At 38.2% G+C, this 24267-nt stretch overlaps 1 protein-coding gene across 1 annotated transcript; it reads left to right on the top strand.

Moving 5' to 3' along the window:
• The first annotated feature begins 4700 nt into the window (after positions 1-4700).
• On the top strand, positions 4701-24267 carry LOC149253426 (putative LRR receptor-like serine/threonine-protein kinase At5g48740). The gene is made up of 9 exons (XM_089454473.1): positions 4701-4923; positions 5037-5133; positions 20577-20653; positions 22648-22856; positions 22965-23091; positions 23182-23250; positions 23373-23562; positions 23689-23821; positions 23929-24267. Exons 1-9 carry the CDS (start codon positions 4701-4703, stop codon positions 24265-24267), a joined length of 1464 nt encoding a protein of 487 aa, XP_089310599.1.

Below are 24267 nucleotides of genomic sequence, written 5' to 3'. Positions count from 1 at the left end.
TTTTTACCATATCCTCCATTTCCTTGAGCATTTCTGGCCCTAATCTTAATTTGTCTTCAGGTCCACCCCAGCTTGATGGTGTGCGGCATTTCCGTCTGTATAGGACCTCAAAGGGAGTCATTTGTGTCGAGGTATGATACCCGTTGTTGTATGCAAATTCAACCAGGTGAAAATACTCCTCCCACTGCGTTGGTTGCAGCATTACATAGGCTCTCAACATGTCCTCTACCACTTCGTTCACTTGCTCTATTTGTACGTCGGACTGGGGGTGATACGCTGTACTGAAGTTCAGCTGAGTCCCCAATTCCGCAAATAATGTCCTCCAAAAGGCCGACGTGAATTTCACGTCACAATCTGAAATTATCGTCTTCGGAAGTCCATGTAATTTGAACACATTCTGCATGAAAATATGAGCGATCTGTGCAGCCCTGTAGGTGGATTGCACAGGTATAAAATGTGCGGCTTTACTCAACTTGTCTACCACCACCATAATGGAATCATGATTCTTCTTTGTTCTAGGCAGTCCGGTGATAAAATCCATAGAAATGGTTTCCCATTTCCATTCCGGAATGGGTAATGGTTGCAGTAGCCCCGCTGGATGCTGATGTTCTGCCTTAATTTGTTGACACTCTAAGCACCGTGCCAAATACTCAGCCACATTCCTCTTCATTCCCGACCAATAGTAATCCTTCCGAATCGCAGTGATCATTTTCTGGTAACCTGGGTGTCCAGCATAATGACTGATGTGGAATTCATCCAAAATCAGATTTTTAATGCTGTTTTGATCAGGTACATATAGCCTTTTTTTGTAGTACAACATTCTAGCATCATCCATCTCATATCCTTGTTGATTCTTCTTGCTGGTAGACTGTTGTACTTGCTGTTTGATTTGCTGATATTCAACATCTTGTTCTGCTGCCGTTTTTACCATTTCCTCGAAGGGGCTTTTCCATTCGCTGAAAGAAATTTCGTACAAACATTGTACCTTTCGGCTTAAGGCGTCTGCCACCCGATTTTCTTTCCCCTTCAAATGTTTGATTTCAAAGTCAAAACTGCTTAGGAAGTCTACCCACCGCGCTTGCCTGGCATTTAAAGTGGGCTGGCTGAAATAATTGGTCAGACTGTGGTGGTCAGTCAATAACAGAAATTTCCTGCCCATAAGATAATGCCGCCACATCTTCAAAGCGTGTATGACGACAGCCAACTATAAGTCGTAAGCGGAATACTTCTGCTCATGCTCCTTGAGTTTCCTGGACTCATACGCAATCACTTTCCCCTCTTGCATCAACACACCTCCCACGCCCTCCTTGCTTGCGTCAGTACACACCACATAGTCCTTATTAGGATCCGCTATGCTTAAAATGGGTGCTGTGGTGAGCAGATGCTTTAACTGCTCAAAGCTTCTTTGACATTCTGGGGTCCATTTGAATACTCTTCCCTTTTTCTGTAAGGAGGTGATAGGATACGCTACTCTAGAGAAGCCTTCCACAAATCGTCTGTAATATCCGGCTAATCCCATAAAGGACCTGATATCTGCTACATCTTTCGGTACGGGCCACTCCATTATGGTTCGTATCTTTTCTGGGTCCACCGCAATCCCTTCCCTTGTGATTATATGACCCAGATACTGGATTTCTTCCTTGAAGAAGTCGCACTTACTGAACTTAGCATATAACTGGTGTTCTCGGAGGGTTTGTAGCACCAATCTGAGGTGTTCCTTGTGCTCTTCCATAGTGCGGGAATATATCAGTATATCATCGATAAATATCAGCACAAATCTGTCCAGATATCGATGGAATATGCTATTCATCAAGCACATGAAAGTTGCAGGGGCGTTAGTTAACCCAAAGGGTAACACTACAAATTCGTAATGACCATACCTTGTCCTAAAAGCTGCTTTAGCTATGTCTTCCTCCTTAATCCTGATCTGGTGGTAACCTAATTGCAAATCGATCTTAGAGAACACTGTTGCACCTTTCACTTGATTGAAAAGTTCATCAATCCGAGGTAGAGGATACTTGTTTTTGATTGTCAGCTTGTTCAGCTGACGATAATCTATACACATGCGAAGGGTTCCGTCTTTTTTCTTGACGAATAACACTGGGGCTCCCCACGGAGACACACTGGGGCGAATATAGTCTTTATCTAGCAGTTCCTGTAACTGCATTTTTAATTCTGTCAGCTCAAGTACACTCATTCTATAGGGTGCTCGTGATACAGGTGCTGCCCCTGGTACCAATTCGATGGTAAAGTCTATATCCCTCTTAGGCGGCAGTCCGGGAATCTCATCTGGAAACACATCTGCAAATTCTTGTATTACAGGGATGTTATCTAGCGTGGCTGTTTTATCCTTTGAATCAGCATAACCCACTTGGATGGCATAAATCTGACACCCCTTTCTGATGCATTTTGCTAGCTGGGATGTAGTTATTGGTCGAACCTGCACTGGCCGCTTAATTCCTTGCATCTCTTTCCTAGCTCCATGTTCATCCCGATAGTAAATAATCTTTGTCTTGTAGTCAACCAATGACCAGTGCTTTTCTTACCAGTCCATACCGATCAGAATGTCATATGAACCAAGGGGAAGCACATTTAGATCAGCCATTACTGGCTGTCCTGCTATTGTGAAAGAGAAGTCATTGAATTTTGCCAATACTCACCTCTTGGCCCCTGTAGCCAGCTGTACTAGCCATGGATTTTTGAATTTAACAGGTTGCAATTTACAATGTTCCACTATCTTTGGACTAATATAGCTTAATGTGGCCCCAGGGTCAATTAAAACAGCTACAGTAAGGTCTGAGATTTTACCTTCAAATTCGACCATGGTCGGTTGGTACTCCGCCTGGCGATCATCCAGGGCTGCATTAATCCTTGGTACGCTACGTCCTACATCGCCGACTGTCGATGCTTCATGGATTTGGGATAACTGTTCAGTTCCCTTACGCTGTGGACAATTTTTGACGTAATGAGGCCCTCCACAGCCCCAACACTGTACTGGGGGCCTCGCTGCCCCTTCACTGTCCAATCCTGCAGGCTGCTCGCTGACTCTGGACTCACTGGCTGTCTTGAATTTGGATGAACTTCTCGGTGCAGTTCTGCTGTTCTGTCCCTTGCCATTTCCCTTGCTTCCGCCACTGTGATTCCCTTTGCTGTTTCCGGTTGGCTTATGGCCTCTTTTTTCATTCCATCTTCTGCCAGAAGCTTCTCCTTTCTATTTGTTCTGCTGGTAGCAGATTCTGGCTTTACGAATAGCCTCATCCATCATCTTCGGATTGTCAAACTCAATCCTTTCCCGCATATACAGTGGCAAGCTGCTAACAAATCTTTGCACCTTAGCCTTTTCCTCTCTAATATACGGCACATAACGAAGCAAGGAAGTAAAACGGGTGATAAATTCGTCCATGGTCTGCTGCCCCAACTGCAAGTCATGGAACTCTCTTGCCTTTTCATCGTAGAAGCGCTCTGTCAGATATCTTTCTTTGAAGTACCTTTGGAAATTTTCCCAAGTTATGGTCTGCTCGGTCACTCCTTTCACAATCTTAACTTCTTCCCACCACAGGGTAGCTTTTCCCTGTAGTTGGAAAATGGCCAGCCGTGCCTTAAGGTTATGATTGTACTCGTATATCTGAAAATATTTGTTCATATTAATTAACCATGCTTCAGCTGCTTCTTCCTGTTCCCCGTCAAAGTGTGGTGGTTTAATCTTACGAAACTCTCCTTGCAACTCTATCCGTTGCCTTTTTGAAGTCTGTTGTTCAGATGCATTATCAGATCGTTCCTCCCTCTCTTCCGACCTTTCAGGTTCCATATGATGGTCTCGTTCTTCCGACATCCTCTGCTGCTCTGCACTGGGATTAGCTGGTGGCTGGTTCTGTTTGTCAGATAAACTTTTTAGAATTCTTTCTTGTTCCATCGTTAATTGTGCATTATCTTCATGTAACCGGGCCATTTCGTTTTTCAATTCCTGCACTGTCTCCAAAATAGCCATGTTTGTATTTCGAGCCTCCTCACCGAGCTGTACCCATAACTCGGGGTTGCTCTCAGGTCCAGGTACAGGTCCCTGGCCCATTGCATACCTGCGGGAAGCACTGTCCGCTCTTCTCATACTGTCAGTCTTCCGGTTCCTGGTTCTGTCCTTAACATCGGTAAAGTGAAAACAGGAAAAAAGTTAGCACACCAACTGTTTTCTTGAATTGCACAAAAAAATTGGAAAAAAAATTGTATGTATTATTTTTTTTTACTCACTTCCAATTCCCAGAGGCCTCAGTTTTGTAACTGGGCTCTGATACCACATGACATGAGTCCCGAAATGTTTTTTTTTGTTTTATATATAATATATGCCAGACCCACCTAACAACGATTCATCTCACAGTAATTTTCACATTTATAAGGGTTGACATTCTAAGTATGCCCACATGTTTACAACCTCGAATTTTGTCTCATAGTTTAATTTCATTTGGCAGATGAGTAAAGACCGTATCGCCTCCCACACAGGGTTATCTGTCCGACCGGACCTACAGGAGATTATCATGAATCTCAATCATCCATTTGTGTATATTTGACAGATGTCCTCAGATTATCATTGCATAATTGATTAATTCGGTTTGGATGGTTTGTGTGCATTTACTGTCTGTCCCGCCTGGGACATGGCATGGGTAGGCAACAACTATCTCCTCGGGATCATCCTAGCATCTACGACTATGCAGCTTGGACGTCGATCCAACGACTGTAGTGAGGATCCACCGGCTTACCCTACCCTCGCGCCAACAGATAGTCTCATTTTCGTGTGGAAAGCTCTAGAGAGTTGCTCCAACCCCCGTTTCGTCTATAGGCTTGTTCAGTTCAGTTCCAGAGTCTTGTTTGCTGAGGCGATGGTGCATGGAGGTTCTGAAGCTTCGCTTGGTCATCGAGCTGCAATACCAGGTACAGCAAGAGGGCTCCCTTATGCAACTTATTTTAATATCATTTCATTTAAGGGTGATAACTGGTTCATGCTCAACTAATCTCAGCTTTAACTCTATGGGCATGATTCACAGGTATTTCCGGCCAGTCCTGGTTGCAGTTGGCGTTGGATGATGAAGCATTCTTCGACCGAAATGCCCACCCAGAAATCGCCGATATGCAACAAAATATGTTTGCTTGTTGAAGCTGTTTGTTGTTAGAAACACATAGGCTGGCTAAGTCTGGGTCTTTTCATTGATGCTCAGATTTTGTGGCTTGCATGGCCCATTATGGTGACCCAGTTTGGGTCTCGGCGTCTATTCCTGCTAAGACTGTTTACTATGTGTATTTTGCTACTATGTAACAGAAGCTTAGGAGAGAAGTGGCTATTGAATTCCTCATTTTGTTTTATTGAGCCATTCGGCCAAGTATGTAAATTTCTGCCGGTTTCGGTAGGCCCTTTTCCTAGAATTTCTGGGCGGCCTCTTAACATATTGTATATTTTTGTTTTCTGTACAACGGCTTACAGGATTTACTGTCTATCAGTTGTTGGGCTCATACTAGGCTATACTTGATAGTCTCATTTAGATGGAACTTGTCGGTATCTCCATACGTTTCTTTAATGGTTTATGTTCTGTTCCCATTACTCAGCTGTTAATGTTGTTACCACATCCTTTTGTAATGTAGCAATGGAAATGAGTTAACTTCTTTTTCCAGGAATGTTATGATTATGCTATTAGCAGGAAGTTCTGTCTGATATTGAGCTCTACAGTTTGTCGTGTTTTTCTGGCAATTCCTAATTTACCGTATGAATGCTATTTTACATTACAAATGTCGATTTATAGTATAAATATCAATTCACAGTTGAATGTCATTAGCTGTTATATATATATATATACATTGAGAAGAGGATTGTCTTCGGGTCAAGACCCGAGTTTCATCTTAGCACTACACGAGTGAGACACTGTCTCCTGTCAGTCATCAATTCCTCTTTCCGGGTTATCTTTGTTTGTCTGGCGTTTTCATGACCAATGTCTTGGGGCTTCTGTCACCCTTCTTGTAACTAAACCCTCCATGTGGTCTCTCCAGGCTAACCCTCGCCTGTTCCTCACAAAGAATGTCCGCTTCCTGGAGTGATAGAATCTAATCCATGTCTGGGCTATCCGTTGAACAATAACAAGGGTTACTGTTGTTTCCACCATCATCCCACAGCATTGAGTTTTGGGGTAACTTTTCTTACTTATCTGTTCTCTAATTCCAACACTAAATCTTGTCTATTTCCGAGAAGTGTATTTGGTAAATGCCAGGGGTGTCATTATTATATCTGTAGGGTGAAACCCTCGTGTATAGCCGCTCATATGTGCGTCAGTCCAACTCTAACAGACCGCTATACTGTTTTACAATACCAAGGTGGTAATCACCCACCCATAGGGTTTCATGTATCCCTCACTGCTATACTTCCTTATATTTCTCTCCAGAGGGAATTTCTTTGGATGTCTGACAGGTTATATTTTATTTAACCTCTTAGGAATTTACAACTTCATATCATAGATTTACAGCAAAGATAATTTAATACAGCTTCCATAACATAGAATTTGCAGTGAAGATATTTTCAATACCGTTTCCATAACATAGAACTTACAGTGAAGATATTTTCAATACAGTTTCCATAACAGTGTACATTGAAATAATTTTATATGTCTCTTTTCCTACCCAAACTATATGAAGAATGATTAAGGGTATTTTTCCACTTACCTGTAATGATGTAACTTACCAATGCTCCAGAAGCTGGACCCCCACCATTCCTCCGCTTCTCATTCGCCTCCCAACCTTGAGATTCGTCTTTCGAGACCAGAATCTCCCCCCTAGCTCTTGTCGGACACAACCCTCATCAAGTTGCTCAAAATAGCGAGCAGGCTATCTGGTCATCACCAAACTTAGCCACCAGAATACCTCTATCTTTTTCCTTTTTCCAACTTTCTTTGCATGTCCCTACAGTGCAGACTAACCTCTTCCTCCCCTTTCCCCCAGGAAACCTTCCCGGTTAGGGGAGGTGGTTAGGGTTGCAGTTCACACAACTGTTTTCTCCAACTTCCCCCTCAGAAGTTGCCAGCATTTTTTAAGAGACCATTTTATCATAATAATAATAATAATAATAATGCTTTTAAATTCCAAAACACTTAATAATTTCATATTCAGTTTAACCACAATAAATTTAAATATTTACATTTTTCCTAGGGCATTACAGTTGTTAATGTTGAGGTTAAGTATAAACTTTAAGGAACCATGTGTGAGCATAATTATAGCAACAATTAAAAAAAAACAAGTGTGTCTCTTCTTGTTTCTTATTATTTTCTTTTAAGCCAAAGAAAATAATAATGATGATGATTTCGGAAAAAGAATCATAATTAAGAAAAAGAGGAAAAAAAACAAACCAAGGTCACTCCGGGAGAGTGGAGTCTCTGGGAGCCATGAAAGAAAAATGGTTAAATACAAGAACAATTATTCCTATGAAAGGAAAAATAACTGGAAAAAATTGGTTCGAGATAAATGTTAGGAAAATAAAAAGGTTGATTGTGGGATAGAAAGACTTTAAACAAAAAGAAAAGAAGGGAAAATAGTTGTTGTGGGAGAAAAAGATAGAAATGACCTGGTACCAAGGAAGATAAGATTGGTAAAGCCTTATATAGGCAGAGCATTTTCTGAGTTGGAAATTCTTGTCCAAGATATTCACAATGATAGCTGATTGGCTAATTAGGTATGGTAGGAATATAGGGAATTAGGTATGGTACCTATTGTTGTAACCTAAATTATAGGTTCTAGAAGACTCATGAGGACAAAGGAAAGGCATTGTATGTTTTGAAAAGAGATTAGTAAACTAAAATGTAATTTTCTTTCCTCCCTCCTTAGAAATTGGTGGTTTAACAATCTGGGTCTTTAACAAAAAAAAAACAAGGGAATTTTACATAAAAATCCTGAACAAATCTTTCTCAAGCTCTTTCCTTCTAAGGCTCAAAGCAAAGAAAAGAACAGGTGGAAAGAAAATTATTGTCTTGAACCGGATTAAATGGTTATGGGCAGATCAAAGGACGAGTCGACCTACACATTAAATTTCTCAAGAGAGAAACACTGCAAATGTGATTACCCTTCCGCGGGTTAAATCCGAGGAAAACAGGTTACAAAGTCCGTCCTACCTAGCCTAGTCCCTATGAGTTTGGCAACACTAAACTCTATAGTAAGGGATTTTCCCCAAACGATGGAAAATTTTAAGGATGGAAGTTTATCTTTAAGTTTTGAAACTTTGGCGAATCTTAGTCGTCCCTAATATGCAAATCGTAAAAAATTTGGTGATATTTTTGTAGAAATATTTAGATTTCTAATGATTTTATATTAGTCGATATAATATTTTGGCGATTTTTAAGGTAAAATAATGGTGTACTGTAAAATTTGGGTGAATCATTTTAGGAAAAAATGGAAATTGGTGAATCAATTTTTTTTGGAAAAATCGTGGAAAATTAGCCCACTTGTGAATATTAGCCCCTAAAATTTTCCATGTCTGAAACTTTAGAGAAGGTTACGAATATGGGGCTTTAAATATAATAAAAACATACATACATGATTATTGCAATAATAACCAAGAGGAACTAACCTTTGCAACCTCTCACAACAGTCATTGACCCAAAAGATACTAAATTAATAAGCTAGTAATAGTCAAAGAGAAACACTCGAAAGTTTTATAAATAATAATCAATGTTATCATCAACTAGGGAATATGAAGTGAACTCTGCATGTAGTAAAATTAAACTAAAAACTTGACAGAGAAAGCCATGACAATAAAAGAAAATATAATTTTTATATTGCGAAGGGCAAATAGTTCGTTCAAATTTCTCTTTTATGTAATGTAATTGTCTATAGAGCGGGCTCAGAAGCCCTAGAATTATAACCCAAATCTTAACCCTTAAACAAAATCCATGTAAAGAGGAAATATCCCTCTCCAGATTAAACATCTAAATGTTAGTAAGGACTAATGTTCATGGAGGATAAGAAATCCTTGGAATGAGTAACTGCCTAACCGCTGAACTCATTACTATTTGTTAAAATAAAAAATATAAATCCCTTCTAGCATTTTGGTTGGATGAATTAGTAAGAGAAACCTAGAACATAAAAAAGCACAGAATGTAAGAGACCTAACGATGCAGGGAATGGACTCTGTGAAAACTAACCAAGAACTGAGGCAGATTATGCGAACGAGTGGTTACCCCTCCAACCAAAGTGACACTTTGCAAAACCAAGCAAAGAAAGACAAAAATAATTAATAACTGGAAATTTTAGACACCCTAAGTAGATAATGAAAATGGAACCGGTTGAACATCATTAAGTGCTCATGGAAAGACTATTGACTCTTAGTAGGCGCCTTGACCCCATTCTTCTCCAACGTCCATAAGAACAGAGAACCTTGGAATGAGAATTTAGAAAAAAGTAAAAAACACCTATTAAAAAGACTACACACAAATTCATTAAGCTCTCCATCATTTTAAAAGGATTATGTCAAAAGGAAAACCCTCACCACTGAATATTCTCTCTTGGAGCACCAACTGCTGTAGGAAGACCCCTCACAAGTAATGACAAACAAGAATAAAACTGCAGCAATGCATAAGCAATCTTTGAAGTAAGACGATTCAAAAAAAAAACACTCAAGCAATGCCATCTCTCTTACCTGTTGGCTATTTGGAAATGTTTGTACCATTCCACTATAAGAGAAAAATAATCCAATACTTGGATTTGGTGCTCGTGCCGGGATGCTAAATTTTGCAACATGTCGGAGTTGAGACCATACTGTATTCAAAGACAAAATTACCATACTTGAGGAGTGCCTAAGAGGGGAAGTCGACTCAAAGTGGAGTTAGAGATGTGATAGTCATTGGATCCAACAGTGACTAAGCGTAGGGATTTGACAGAGAAATGGATGGCATAATAAACAATGCGCCAACTTCCATCCACTATCTCGGAGATCACATATCGAGAGGTTTGCAAACAAAACTTAACCTTGGGTAACAAGACATATAACCCAACAGTATAAACTTAGGAGAAAAAATGTAAGGTAGCGGATGAAATCTGCTTTAAAAATGATTGATGGGAAGAGTTAACGAAAGGGTGGTGGGGTTTGAACCCAAGACAAAAGAACCATAAGAAGTCTAGTCACCAAAAACAAAAGAGGGGTCACAAAGTGTTCTACTTCCGTAGAAAAGCATACACCATGACTTTAATAAAATGTATAAGAGCGGTGATGGATCGAACTTTGTAGGTGCAATAATACAATAACCACATACCAACGAATATAACATGCAATCACCATATGCCGAGTCGACCTAGGCATAGGTTGATTTGATTTCTAGTACACCAATGCATTCAAAATCTGGAAAGGAAAACTATGTTTGTGACATCCATGCTAATAATATTAAGGGGTCATCATTAGGAATATGCAATGATTTGTATTTTATCAAACGTAAAACAAAAAATAGCCTTATGATTGTCCTTCTCTATAGATTGTTTATATTTCTTTCTTCTAAGAAAAAAGAATGTCTTGTTGATAAAGAGACATGACAAGTGGTATCAGAGCCAAGTTCAAAAACTTAGGCACTTGGCCAACTACAAGTTCCACAGATACATGTAAACAAAAAAAATTATGTGGTGTTGCATAAAGAGAGAGAAGAAAAGAAGTCTATAGTGAGAGATTGCTAAAGGAGAAACAAAAATAATGACAGAACTCCGAGAAGGAAGTCTCATTGGGGATGAAAATTTTTATGTGCATATGGGGCAACAAACTAGAGTACCCACCAGACAATTGTTAAATATGTTGAGATAACTTCACAATGAGATAAGCGGTATGCATGTAGAACAAGAAAGGCTACGGAAAGCAAATGTCGAGCAAGAACAAGTTATATGAAATCTATCAAATAGGCTAAATGCTAATATGAAAGAGGGTACACAGGAAAGAGGAAGCAAGGAGGAGACTATAGGTCAAGAGAACATGGAGGAAGAAGCACATAATAAGAAATGTCCAATAAAGAGCAATGAGCATATCCCTTCCCAGGTGGATCAAAATATAGAGAAGAAACCAAAAGTGAAACTTCATGGAGAATTCAAAAATTAGACCCCCAACTTATGATAGGGAAACATAAGAGGTAGAAAAGGCGTGGTTATTGAATATCAACCACTATTTTCAAGTGTTTGATTATACTCCAGAGTTAAAGGCTAAGTTAGCCACGTATCAGTTACAAGGGAAAGCATCATTATGGTGGGAGGAGATCCACACAATTCATAACTTGGAAGGAAAAGAGGTAATTTGGGAGGAGTTTCAATGATTGTTTAAAGGAAAATACTTAACTAAAAATTTTAATATGAAATTCTAGAAAGTATATGCTTATATGTTGAACATAATAAAATATTTCAATCCTCAAAAGGACAAAATAAGTAAAAGTAAAATAAATAAGAGGAAGATGTATAATTTATTTAATTTTTAAAATAAAATTTTATGTGAAATATTCAATGTAGCTTATAAATGAAATATTTGACTATTCAATTTTAAGTAATAATGACATGTATTTAAAAATGGCAGTGCATAAATAAAATATTTCAATATCTATATTAAGTCATATATATATATATATAGAATTATTAAAAAATAATGATTCTTATGATTAAAACATTTCAATTAGTTTTACTATATTACGTTTTGGTTCTTTTTAAATATATATTTTTTAGTTAATCTTGTGTTGTGCAATTTATACAATCCAAGTACAATATTTTTTTTGAACTCTAAACAAAGTTTGCATATTTTAAGATACGATCTTTTATTACGTAGTAAATCTGTGATTAAAATAGATATATCTTAATATCTATAATAATATAAATTATTTATAAATAAATGGTTAGAATTTTATTTTACATGACTTTTTATAAAATTTCAAATAAAAATAAAGATCATTAAGATAAATATATCACTGGGTTAAGAAACATTATAAAGAAAAACATAGTGGTATGTATAAACGACATGATTTATAGAAGATGATGTTTCTAATCGATGATTAATTTTTATTTATTTGACATGAATTATTTTTAATTAATTAATATTAAATATTTTTGTTATAATATAATTTTATTAATTATATTTTTTTGTCAATCAAAAGAATTTCTATTATAATATCAGAAAATACAAAGTACATGGCGATGGTTTACGATTCTTCTTGCTTCATTCCGATCAGCTTTGTTAGGAAGGAGAGTCAGACAGTAATGTAAGAGAAGTATCCATTCATTTCTATTTTACATGGACAAAATAATCATACATTGCAAAAAACATGCGAAACTAGAAAACAACTAGTAATTCTCATAGCAAGGAGGATGAGAAAAATCTTGGCCACCGGGAGCTGCTAGAGGGTCATGGCCTTCATGGACATGGAAGTCTATGTGAGCCAAATGTGCCTCAATTTCATTCAGTCTTACATTTGTCTGACACTGTGTACATCTCGCAAAGGTCAAATGCTCCAAGATCCCATTCTAGTTATATTAGACGTCAATGATATAAGCCACAAGCTCATTTCGATCCTCATACCTATGCTCACTGAGGATGTCCCAATTGCCCTGGATATCCCTCAACTGATCAGCAATTGTTCCAAGTAAGGGACGTTGAATTGCGTGGCTCGGTGAGAGGGCATGGCCCTATTATATTTCTCCCTCCATTTCCATACCAAGCTGCTCTTTGTTGCTCAACGTCCCCACCCTCTCAACATGAGCTCCCTATTGCCTCCGATGGCCACCTCCTCTACGGGGTCGATCGCGCTAGACGATCATCCCTACCTAAAGCATTGAACACCAAGACTGCACACCAGGGCACTTGCCACACCCATTGTAGACTCTCTGAGGAAACACTCTTAAATTGCCAAGCCCCGAGCCTAGCACCAACCTAGACACAAAGTAGGGTTTCGAGTGAGCCCCGAAGGTCTAGAATAAGCAAGAGTAGTAGAATTGCACACTCTGAATATAAACACCACTAAAAAAGGGACACCGCAACCAAAGGCCGACGACACCTTGAGTCATCACAACCCACTTATTTCCTAGACGCCCACTGACCCAAAAAGAATCCAAGGCCCAGACGAGTCATCGAGGAGAGACCACTCTACGTCGAGGGCTGTAAAGCCCACCACACTGTCTATGCACAGAAAACCAAAGGCCACTTAAACATCTAGCTCATTGTAGAAACTCCTGTAGATTCACAAGCTCATGTAATGTACTAAACAAAAGGACAAGAATCTACTTCTACTTTCAACCAGTAGAAGCCAATAGATCGATGAAAACAATATGAACAAGAAGAATATAAATCAATGGCACATAACACAAGATGTATCTGAGGAAAGCCATTGCTCAAAACCTTGCTATCTGTATTGCATATATCAGAAATATGATGATAATACAATGCTTGTTCTCACAAGAACAATCCCTGCACAAGTATAATCAATTCTCAGCTCATAAGCTAGCTCAAGCCAAACTCTTGGCCTATTTTTCAGCTCTCCAAGCCCCTATTTCCTTGCACAATTCCTAGGATGAATAACCCATATTTAAAGGGAATTCATGCTTCCAAAATTGTGCAATCCAAACACATGATCAATATCTGATGCATGCATGATATTTACATTCCAATAAATAATACCATTGATAGCACACTGTCCCTGCACTCTAGTCTCAACTGGATCTTTCTCTGAACTGACATGCATGAGTTTCTCACGAGGGAATATTCAGTTAACTGGAGTAGCACTAGTGGATGCATTAGTGCACCAACTGACTGTTAGTCCTCTATTAGTTCCAAAAACAATTTATAACTAATTTAATTGAATTTAACTCAATAAAATGAGCGATCTAATTTCCAACTCAATTTAAATTCATACTGGACGCTTAAAACTTAGGGAGAACATATACATGACTAGATAAAACTTCCAACTCAAAATTCCTAAGTTAATTAAGTTAATTAAACTTATAACTAGGACTGCTATGAGAATAGAATTCGATTTTAATTCTTAGTTTAATTCAAGGAAAAATTAAGCTAGAATTTCTTGTTGCCATTTCTCAACACTCCCTCTCAATAAGAAATGGATTATCCGCTACCTTGATCCTGTCTCTGTGAAACTCGAATTTACATCTTGACAATGCATTTGTCAAAATGTCAGCATCTTGCTCCTCCGTGGGAATGTAATCTAACAACATAACCCACCTCAATACAAAATCTCTAAGATGATGATATCATATATCAATATGCTTGGACCAATCATGAAAAACTGGATTTTCAGAGAGTTTGATACAACTTTGATTATCGCAGTAAATCAAAGTTGGATCCATCTATAAACCAAACAAACCAACCATGATCATCCTCCTCTAGATGGCCTCACATGTTTCCTGACTCGCAACCATGTACTCTTCCTCTACTGAATTAAGCGCAATTGATCTCTATTTCGTGTTGTACTAAGAAACTGTCACTGGCCCAATAATCAAGATCCCTCCTAATGTGCTTTTCCAGTCAGATGACTCCCTACCTAATCTGCATTGGTGAAACCTTGAAGCTTTACTTCCTCTGTCCTTCCGTACGATAATCCATACTGAGAATTTCCCTTGAGGTATCTCAAGACATGCTTTGTTGCCTTCCAATACATCTTGGTAAGCCTAACCATCACTTGACTAAGCTGGTTAACTGCATAGCACGTATCTGGTCGTGTGTTCACCAAGTAAATGAGTAAACCCACAAGCTACCTGTAAACAATAGCTTCCACTACTTCCCTTTAAGTAGCATCTTCCTTCCTCCAGTTACATACTAGAGGAGTCTCCATGAGTTTGTTGCTCTCCATGTGTAATCTCTTGGGTATCTCGTTGCCATACTTGCCCTGAGACACAAACAACTCCCCATATCCCTGCCATACCTCTATGCTAAGAAAGTAATGCATGGGCTCCATGTCCTTCATCTCAAACTTGATCAGTTGATCATCACCTGTCAGTATGAGATCATCAACATAAAGTACAATGATCAATAGTTTACCTTCCGTACAAGTTCGCATCTGTTTCACTCTTCTTGAATCCCAACCCAGTGAAGTAGTTATATATCCTGGTGTACCAAGTATGAGGTGCTTGCTTCAACCCATACAATTCTCTCTTCAGCCGACACACATCTGACTCAAGGTTGAAGGTTTCAAAACCTTCAGGCTGCTCTATGTACACCTCTTCCTCAATCATGCCATTAAGGAAGGATTTCTTCATATCCATATGATGGATCTTCCAACCCATATGTGCTGATAGTGCAAATATAGATTAACAAGAACCTTGCAACAGGAGTAAAGGTCTCATCATAGTAAATCCCCTCTACCCGTGAAAAGCCACAGACCATAAATCTATCCTGACAGTTCTCCACACTACCATTTGTTGCTTTCTTTATCTTGTAATGCCAATGGTAGCTAACCATTTACTTTTCCTCTGGTCTATGGACCACATAACAAACACTGTTACGAACTATGGAGTCATACTCCTCCACCATGGCATCAACCCAAACTGACTACTGCACTGCTTCCTTAAAGGAATATGGCTTTGTCACAACACATTCGCCCATAAGAGCCATGTATCCGTTGTACCTCTCAGGTGACCTACTTTTCCTGTGTTGAGAAGTGGGGGCTCCCACATTCTCCTGTGCATCATCCAACAATCTGTCAACCTATTTGGTGTGCTTTCTTCCCTCTCTAGAAGACTCTTCCTGAGTGGATGTCTCCACTCCCGAATCCTCTACATATGGCTGCTCCACATAAATCTTAGGCTCCTCAACCTTAGGAGCTAAAATCTCCTCATCTGCATGTAGCTCAAGCTCCCTCTCAGGGGAAAATCGCATGGCCTTCTCCTCATTGAATTTGACATCCCTGCGAACCAATGTCATCTTGCTAGTCGACAAGTACACTTGATAGTTGTGAGGTGTATCTGTGTACCCCAAAAATATCCCCAACTCTATTATAGGCTCAAGCTTCTTTGATGCATCTTTGGTCACATAGAAATATATCGATGACCCAAAAATCATGAAGTGACCAACATCTGGAGTCTTACCAGAATAAACCTCCTCTGGTGTCTTCATCCCAATTATCCGATGTAGGCTACAGTTATGAACATTAACCACTGTGTTGCATGCTTCGACCCACAAGTGTAGTAGTAGGCCCTGATCATGAAACATTGCCCTTGCATCCCCTACTATGCTTTTGTTCTTCCTCTCGACCACCCCATTCTATTGATGGTTATGGGGTGTCGCCAACTCCCGTTTAATCCCTTCCAATGCACAAAAGTTCTTAAACTTATTTGAGACATCCTCACCACCGTTATGACTCCATAGAAATTTAACCTTCTTGCCTAACTCTTTCTCCACCAATGATTTAAACTCACAAAACTTTTTGAAAGTTTGATCCTTTTTCTGCATGAAAAATATCCATCATTTACGAGAATAGTCATCAACAAATATAACATAATACATGTGTTTGGTCATGGATGCTGTTGAGAATGGTCCACACACCTCTGAATGGACTCGCTTTATAATAGCCTCTGCTCAACTAGCATTGTCGTGAAAGGAAGACCTTGTGTATTTTCCCAAAGTACACCCCTTGAATGTATCAACTTGCTCAAGCGTACCTTTGGGAAGACTGGTAGAGATTTGCCGCAATATCTTCAAAGCCCCATGATGCAAGTGGCCCAATCGCCTGTGCCATAACTCACCAATGTCTTGACTCTGCAAACTTTCTTCTTTTGTGCTCAAAGCAACACACTCCTCTACCTCCAGCTTATAGAGATTCTTCATCCAAATCCCTATCTTCTTTACTTGACCTGTGGCTATGTGTCTAAGGAACACCTTTCCTTTCAAGAAAATCACATCATAGCCTCTATCCTCAAGCATGGCAATGGATACCAAGTTCTTCTTCATCCCGGGCACATACATAACATCCTTTAAGGTGAGTGGAGCCCCATGCTCCCTCTGAAAAGTAATCGTGCCCAATCCAGTAACAATATACTTCCCATCGTCACCCATATTAATATGCATATGGAGATCTTTCTCCTCCAGGTCACTGAATAACTCTTTGTTACCAATCATATGGAGTGAAGCTCCATTGTCTAAGTACCATACACTTCCCATCATTGATGACACCATGCATGTAATGAGGGAAAAGTCCAATTCGAATTGAGAGGCCAAAGCCTCACCCGCCACTCCTCTTGAGGACTTCTTCTTGGACTTCTTGAGTGGACAATTTGTAGCAAAATGGCCCAACTCATGACAATGAAAGCACTTAAATTTCATCATGTATTTCTTCTTACCTCCATGATAAGAATCTGATTTGGAATGGGAAGCTTTCCATTTACCCTTCTTCACCTTAATGATTAAGGCAGAGTTCTCTTCATCACTAGTCTTTGTTGTATAGTCATCCCTGGTGTTCCTCTTGATCACCTCCCGCATCAAATCCAACCACAATTGTTCCCAATCTGGCAGCTTCTCCTAACCATTGACAGAGTCCTGATAACTATGCCAACTCTTTGGGAGTCGTAGAAGATAAACACTCACCATATCATCCTCGGTAACTGTGATTCCAACACTTCCAAGTTCATCACGACATCGAGTGAACTTGGTCAAGTATTTTGGAATAGTCTCGCCTTTCTCCATTTTGATTTTTCAAAGTTTCTCCTTCAGTGACAATTTCCTTTGGTCACTGTGTTAGGCCCCTATACTACTAGTGTAACACCTTATTGTTATTAGTACAACCCCCTTATTATATTGTTATACCCATGTAGTCCCCATATTGTTATTATTGTGCCCCATAGAAGCCCATTATTGTTATTATTGTGCCATTACATTATTATTGTTATGTCGGCTCTGATTATATTATGACCCCTTAGACTCCTATATATAGAAAGGAGGTCTTGTCATTTGTATCATCCAAGAATTGTTCATTTGTGTAATGTAAAGGAGGTTCCCCCTCGAAGAGGCTGAATTCTAAGGCGTTGATCTCTCTTTTCTATCTTTTTGTGAGATGGTTGCATAACACACTATTATTTTAATACAAGTCTGTCAATGTTTCCCACATAGCATACGGAGCTTCCTTGCCATGGATACTCGAGACAATGTGGTCTCAGACTCCCTCAAGGATTATCTGCCTCACCTTCACCAAGCACTTTTTCCATTCGGCCAAATTCTATGCATCTAACACTGTTGACATAGGAATTTCTTTATCAACGAATTGCTTCAAGCCATTATCCTCTAGCACAACCTCCATTCTATCCCTCCAAGCTATAAAATTCGAGTTATCTTCCAAGGCATACTCGAGTCGCAAACTGTAGAATGCCATCTATCGATTTTGAAGTATGTATTGCAAATTTTAATTTCACTTGTAACTCAAAACTCAAAAATTCAAAATCTCCTCTAATATATTGTTCTCAACTCGGATACCATGTACAAAATCTTGTAGATTCACAAGCTCATGCAATGTACTAAAGCAAAAGACAAAAATCAACTTCTACTTTCAACTGCCAGAAGACAATAGATCGATGAAAACAATATGAACAAGAAGAAGATAAACCAATGGCACATAACATGAGATGTATCTAAGGAAAGCCATTGCTCAAAACCTTGGTATCTATATTGCATATATCAAAAATATGATGAGAATACAATGCTTGTTCTCACAAGAAAAACCCCTGCACAAGTATATTCAATTCTCAACTCACATGCTAGCTCAAGCCAAACTCCTGGCCTATTCTGCACCTCTCCAACCCCCTATTTCCTTGCATAATTCCTAGGATGAATAGCATGTATTTAAAGGGAATTCATGCTTCCAAAACTGCTCTAATGCATGCATGATATTTATACTTCAGTAAATAATACCACTAATAGTACACTACCCCTACACTCTAGTATCAAATGAGTCTTTCTCTGAACTGACATGCATGAGTTTTTCATGAGGGAATCTTCGGTTAACTGGAGTAGCACTAGTGGATGCATTAGTGCACCAATTGGCTGTTAGTCCTTTATTAGTTCCAAAAATAATTTAGAACTAATTTAACTTAACTTAACTCAGTAAACTTGGTGATCTAATTTCCAACTCAATTTAAACTCATACTAGACCCCTAAAACTTAGGGAGAACATATACATGACTACAGAAAGACTTCCAACTTGAAATTCCTAAGGTAACTAAGTTAATTAGACTTAATTAACTATTTACAAGCTGCCATGAGAATAGAATTCAGTTTTAATTCTCATTTTAACTCAAGGACAAATTAAACTAGAATTTCTTATTGCCATTTCTCAACATTCACCACCTCACATACCAGAGCGACAAGGTCACATGCACAATAAACTTCCACCAACACACAATAAAAATAGAGACAAGAACTCTAAACTGAGCCCAGGATAATAGGATTAGCTCTGCAAATTTTTTTGTGATGATGGGCTTAGACCTCAAGAATGGATGCCAACCAATTATGCCATGGATGGCCTCAAGGCTATCAAACATCAACAACCCCTAACTTAACAACGACCCTAGATCCCAGATGAACACTTGAGCTATTGTTGTTCTCAATGTTTCCCTTGCTTGCTAACCTTTATCAACGTCATGACACCTGCTTGGCTCTCCATAGGAGCCCTTCAGACAAATCGAGCAAGAACATCCATCTAAAACCCAATTTGCATTTCCAAACTGATGATTTTGTTCACCACCTCTAGCACCAGCGGTATTAAAACTACCACACCCTCCAGAACTTTCATCAGCAAACCACCTGACTTTGTGTACGCACCTTGTCTAATATTCATTACCAGCCTGTAAGAAGGGATGAATACCCCGAGACAACACAATTACTAATTCATTCACCCCGATGAGAAAATTTTACTAATTATATGAAAAAAATTTCAAACTTATTTTTAATTTTAAATGAAATATTTGATTTTTAAAATTTAATAAAAAATTAAAATATATTAAATTTTTAATTCAACGAGATGTATATTTTTAATTTTAAATATATAAAAAACTTATGAAATAAAGTGTCATTGCTTCATTATTTCTAGTCTTAACATGCTCCATGACTCCATATTATTAATTGATGTAAATATTAGCATTTTGAATCTCTAAAGATTCCTAAGTACTTCTTGACTTCTCCACACCGTGGAGAAATGAAAAATTGTCTTGACATGCTTTAGAGGGCCACACAAATGATTTCCATATCTATGGAAGTATGTGTCAAGATCTTTGTCTTGACTTGATTTACCAATCTACATGTAAGGAGCATGAGTCAAGATTCGTTGGCTAGCCCAAAATATATAATGCATATTTTTTAATGTAGGAAAATCATATGATATCAAGAATGCATACTTTATTCACGTTATTAATATATAAAAGGATAAATTAAAAAACTGGTTTGGTTAGGTAACCATTACATTTAAATTTGATAGTATTTTGTCAAAACTGAAATTTATGATTCAAATTCAATTAATCTTAATGCATATCCAATCTTCACATTGGGAAAAGATGTGGCCACTTCCAACCCGTGCCGTGCAGATCTTATCTCTTACTTTAATGTGTGGCAGTGGAGTATACGCGTTTAAGTGCCCAGTCAAATGCGTGTGGAGCCGAGAAGCAAAGACAGTCTTTGGGGCAGTTGATGGTGGGCTTATGCTGACCCATAAAAGTGAAAACGTGTTGACTTGTTTACTTCATTAAACAAAACGCGTCTGCGGATCGTGGGTACCTGGGTGTACTGTCCGAGGAGAAGGCCTCCAATTTCAACTTGTTTATTATAAGTATAGCAAATTTCAAGTTGTTGAAATTTTTTGCGCAATTTGAAATTTATTATTATTATTATTATGTATTATTTAGTATACAGGAAAGATGTAAAATTAAAAAGATAGTAATTTACAAGTGTTTTATTTAATTAAAAATGATGATAGTTAAATATTATTTTATTTAATTGAAATTGTTAGTTTTTTTTTTAAACATGAAAGCATATAATAAAAAGCTTTTGTTTTACATTACTGAACATTGTCTATATAAATTGTTGGGTTTTTATGCTTTTTATTATTTCTATTTAAAAATGTTAATTAAAATCAAACAAATTGTGTATATAAGATTCTAGAAAAACAATGTATGCTAGACTAAAATAAATAGTAGTTTTTAGGTGAGTTCCTTATCATAGAAGAGTAAGTTTTGAATACCTAATGCAATATGTAAAGTCCTTATATGTAAGACCTTTATTTTGGAGAATGCAATGGGTACGTCTAGTCGTCCACTCAGATGATTATTGTTAGACTTTAATTGGTTGTTACTATGTTGAAAGGTTGGACTAGCATGCCTTGGACAATTTGACACATTGACAAGGCATGCTTAAGTGCTAAAGAGTTGGCAAAGTAATTTGGCCAACTATGGAAACAAAATGATAGTTGCTAATTTGGAGTTTCTTAGATAGACTATAACATAACATGAAAATGGACGTTTATTGGTTTATGGTCATGTTGGGCAGGACTCTCAGATGTGAAGCTCAAGGAATGGCAAAAGTGCCTTGGGTGCCATTTGCAAGAAAGTGCTAAAGAGTTGGCAAAGTAATTTGGCCAAGTATGGAAACAAGATGATAGTAGCTAATTTGGAGACTACAACATAACATGACAATGGATGTTTATTGGTTTATGGTCATGTTGAAGCTGAAGGAATGGCAAGAAGTGCACGCTGAAGGAATGGCAAGAAGTGCCTTGGGTGCCATTTGCAAGAAAGTGCTAAAGAGTTGGCAAATTAATTTGGCCAAGTATGGAAACAAGATGATAGTAGCTAATTTGGAGTTTCTTAGAGAGACTACAACATAACATGACAATGGATGTTTATTGGTTTATGGTCATGTTGGGTAGGACTGGCAGATGTGAAGCTCAAGGAATGGCAAGAAGTGCAAGCTCAAGGAATGGCAAGAAGTGTCTTGGGTGCCATTGGCAAGAAGTGGTAAGATGTGAAGCTCAAGAAATGACAAAAAGTGCCTTGGGTGCCATTGGCAAGTGGTAAGATGTGAGGCTTAAAGATGGGTCTATTTTAGACATGGAGAGGATAGCAATGACAAAGCAATTCAGGTACAAAAAGAATCATTAATCAAGTAAATGTAAAATATTATGAGGTGCAAAGTCCATACTTTCGTACTATAAACACCTTAGATGCTAACTAAACTTTAGAAGTAGTTTGCATGTAAGACTTAATAATTTGGCAAATGTCTAAAGTGTGTCAATTTTAGATTAAAATTATGGTAAGTGAAGAAAGAAAATTGTAAAAAAAATATCTATAAATGCTTTAGAAATTAAATTGTGCCAACCTCTTGGGAAATATATAGGTACACCTTTAGTTAATTGTATATGTGTAAAATAGTCATATATAAAACGACACACTCGTTATATTTTTGTACCCTTCTTCTTATCAATGAAGTTTAGGAATTCACCTTAAGGTACCAAATATAAATTTTTGATTGTGGTGAGCATAAAGTAGCTTGATATTTCGGGGTCGTGCAAGTTCCACTCTAACTTCGTTCAACATTCAGAGTTCTCAAATATCTATTCCGAAAAAGATGTGGAAAGCGGTTTAAAAACGAAAAACGATCGTGTAACTGTACTTAACATGAATGATTTACAGATACTTCAGTCGTTATAGTGCCAACTCCAGCAAAATCCCGTGCCTTCACTCTAGATGAGATGATAGCGGCCACACACAGCTTTAGTCGGGAGATCGGACGAGGGGGATTTGGATCGGTGTTTCTTGGTGAATTGCCACAAGGACAAGTTGTAGCTGTAAAAGTGCTCTCTTTGTTCTCACGACAAGGACTTCAGGAGTTCTTGAATGAGGTAATTCTCAGAGATTACCCTGGAATACGCTTCTATTTGTAATCAATCTAGAGGTTTTTCTGCAGCTTAACTGTTTTACATATGTATATATATTTTTCTCATGATCAGGTTGATCTTCTCTCTAAAATCAACCTTAGGAATCTGGTATCTTTGTTGGGTTACTGTAACGAAACCAAAGAAGTTATGTTGATCTACGACTACATGTCAGGAGGTTCCTTGAGAGACCACCTTCATGGTAAATATTGCTGTAAAATATGTTTATATGGGCGGATAGATTAAGCCAACGTAACCAACACGCATTTGGTTCTTGTTTTCTTTTATGTAGGTCCCACTGCAGAAAATTCCGAACTGAATTGGAAAAGAAGGTTCAAAATAGCTTTAGATGCAGCCCAGGGTAACTCTATTTCTTCATTATTTGGATGTATAGTACATATGCATGTTCTAAACAATAGTAATCAGACGAATGGAAGGGTAACCATATCTCTCATTGGATCGACATGCGACTTGTATGTCAAGGCCTGGAATACCTGCACGTGGGTTGCAACCCAAAGATAATTCACAGGGACATCAAGACCGCCAACACACTTTTAGACAGCAATTTGAATGGAAAGTTGGTTGATTTCGGTCTTTCAAGGATGGCAATTAACGGGGAGGCTACTCATATTATCGCAGTAGTGAAAGGAACGTTCGGATATCTGGATGCAGAGTATATATAACTTACTCTCTTTGCAATACCTTTTATGTTAAAGAAATTTAATGCAGGAAGAAAAAGTACACGCAATTTTTTTTCATCATAATGGTTATCTAATTCTTTTACCGGAAGCTGTCGCAGGTATTTCAACACTCAAATGTTGACGGAGAAGAATGATGTGTATAGTTTTGGAGTAGTATTGTTAGAGATCATATGTGGTAGAATACCCATAGATATAAAACTGCCTGAAGAAAAAGTAAACATCATTCGATGGGTAATGAATCTTACCATCACTCATCCAAACTATAACCTTTTGACAGAATATTGCGTACTGCATCTTCTGATAATTGTTAACAATAATAAGAATTCGCATATTTACAGGTGAGACCGTATCTGGTAGAGATGGAAGAGAATGGTGGCGGAATAATAGAAATCATAGACAAGAGGTTGTGTGGAGGTTACGACATCAAATCCATGAATCGTGTTGTCAAAGTAGCCATGAGATGTGTTCAGGCTGTACCGTCTTGTAGGCCGAGTATGTGTGAGATAGTGGCAGAGCTCAAAGAGGCGATCAAAGATGAGGATAAGGATTCCATTTTCATTGCAGAGGATATTGTTATCGAAAATGGGGATTTGGTGGGAGGCAGGGGGAATTCGAATAAACGCGAACGCATGGAGTGGGGCGATAACAGCTCCAACCTTTCAAACGTAGGAAGATGA

This window comes from Pinus tabuliformis, chromosome 7 (assembly GCF_031772625.1).
Source record: "Pinus tabuliformis cultivar Carrire ecotype Pingquan chromosome 7, CPIR1, whole genome shotgun sequence".
NCBI classification, from domain to species: Eukaryota; Viridiplantae; Streptophyta; class Pinopsida; order Pinales; family Pinaceae; genus Pinus; species Pinus tabuliformis.
The sequence above is the reverse complement of the archived record's forward strand: the minus strand, read 5'-3'. Positions and strand labels throughout refer to the sequence as shown.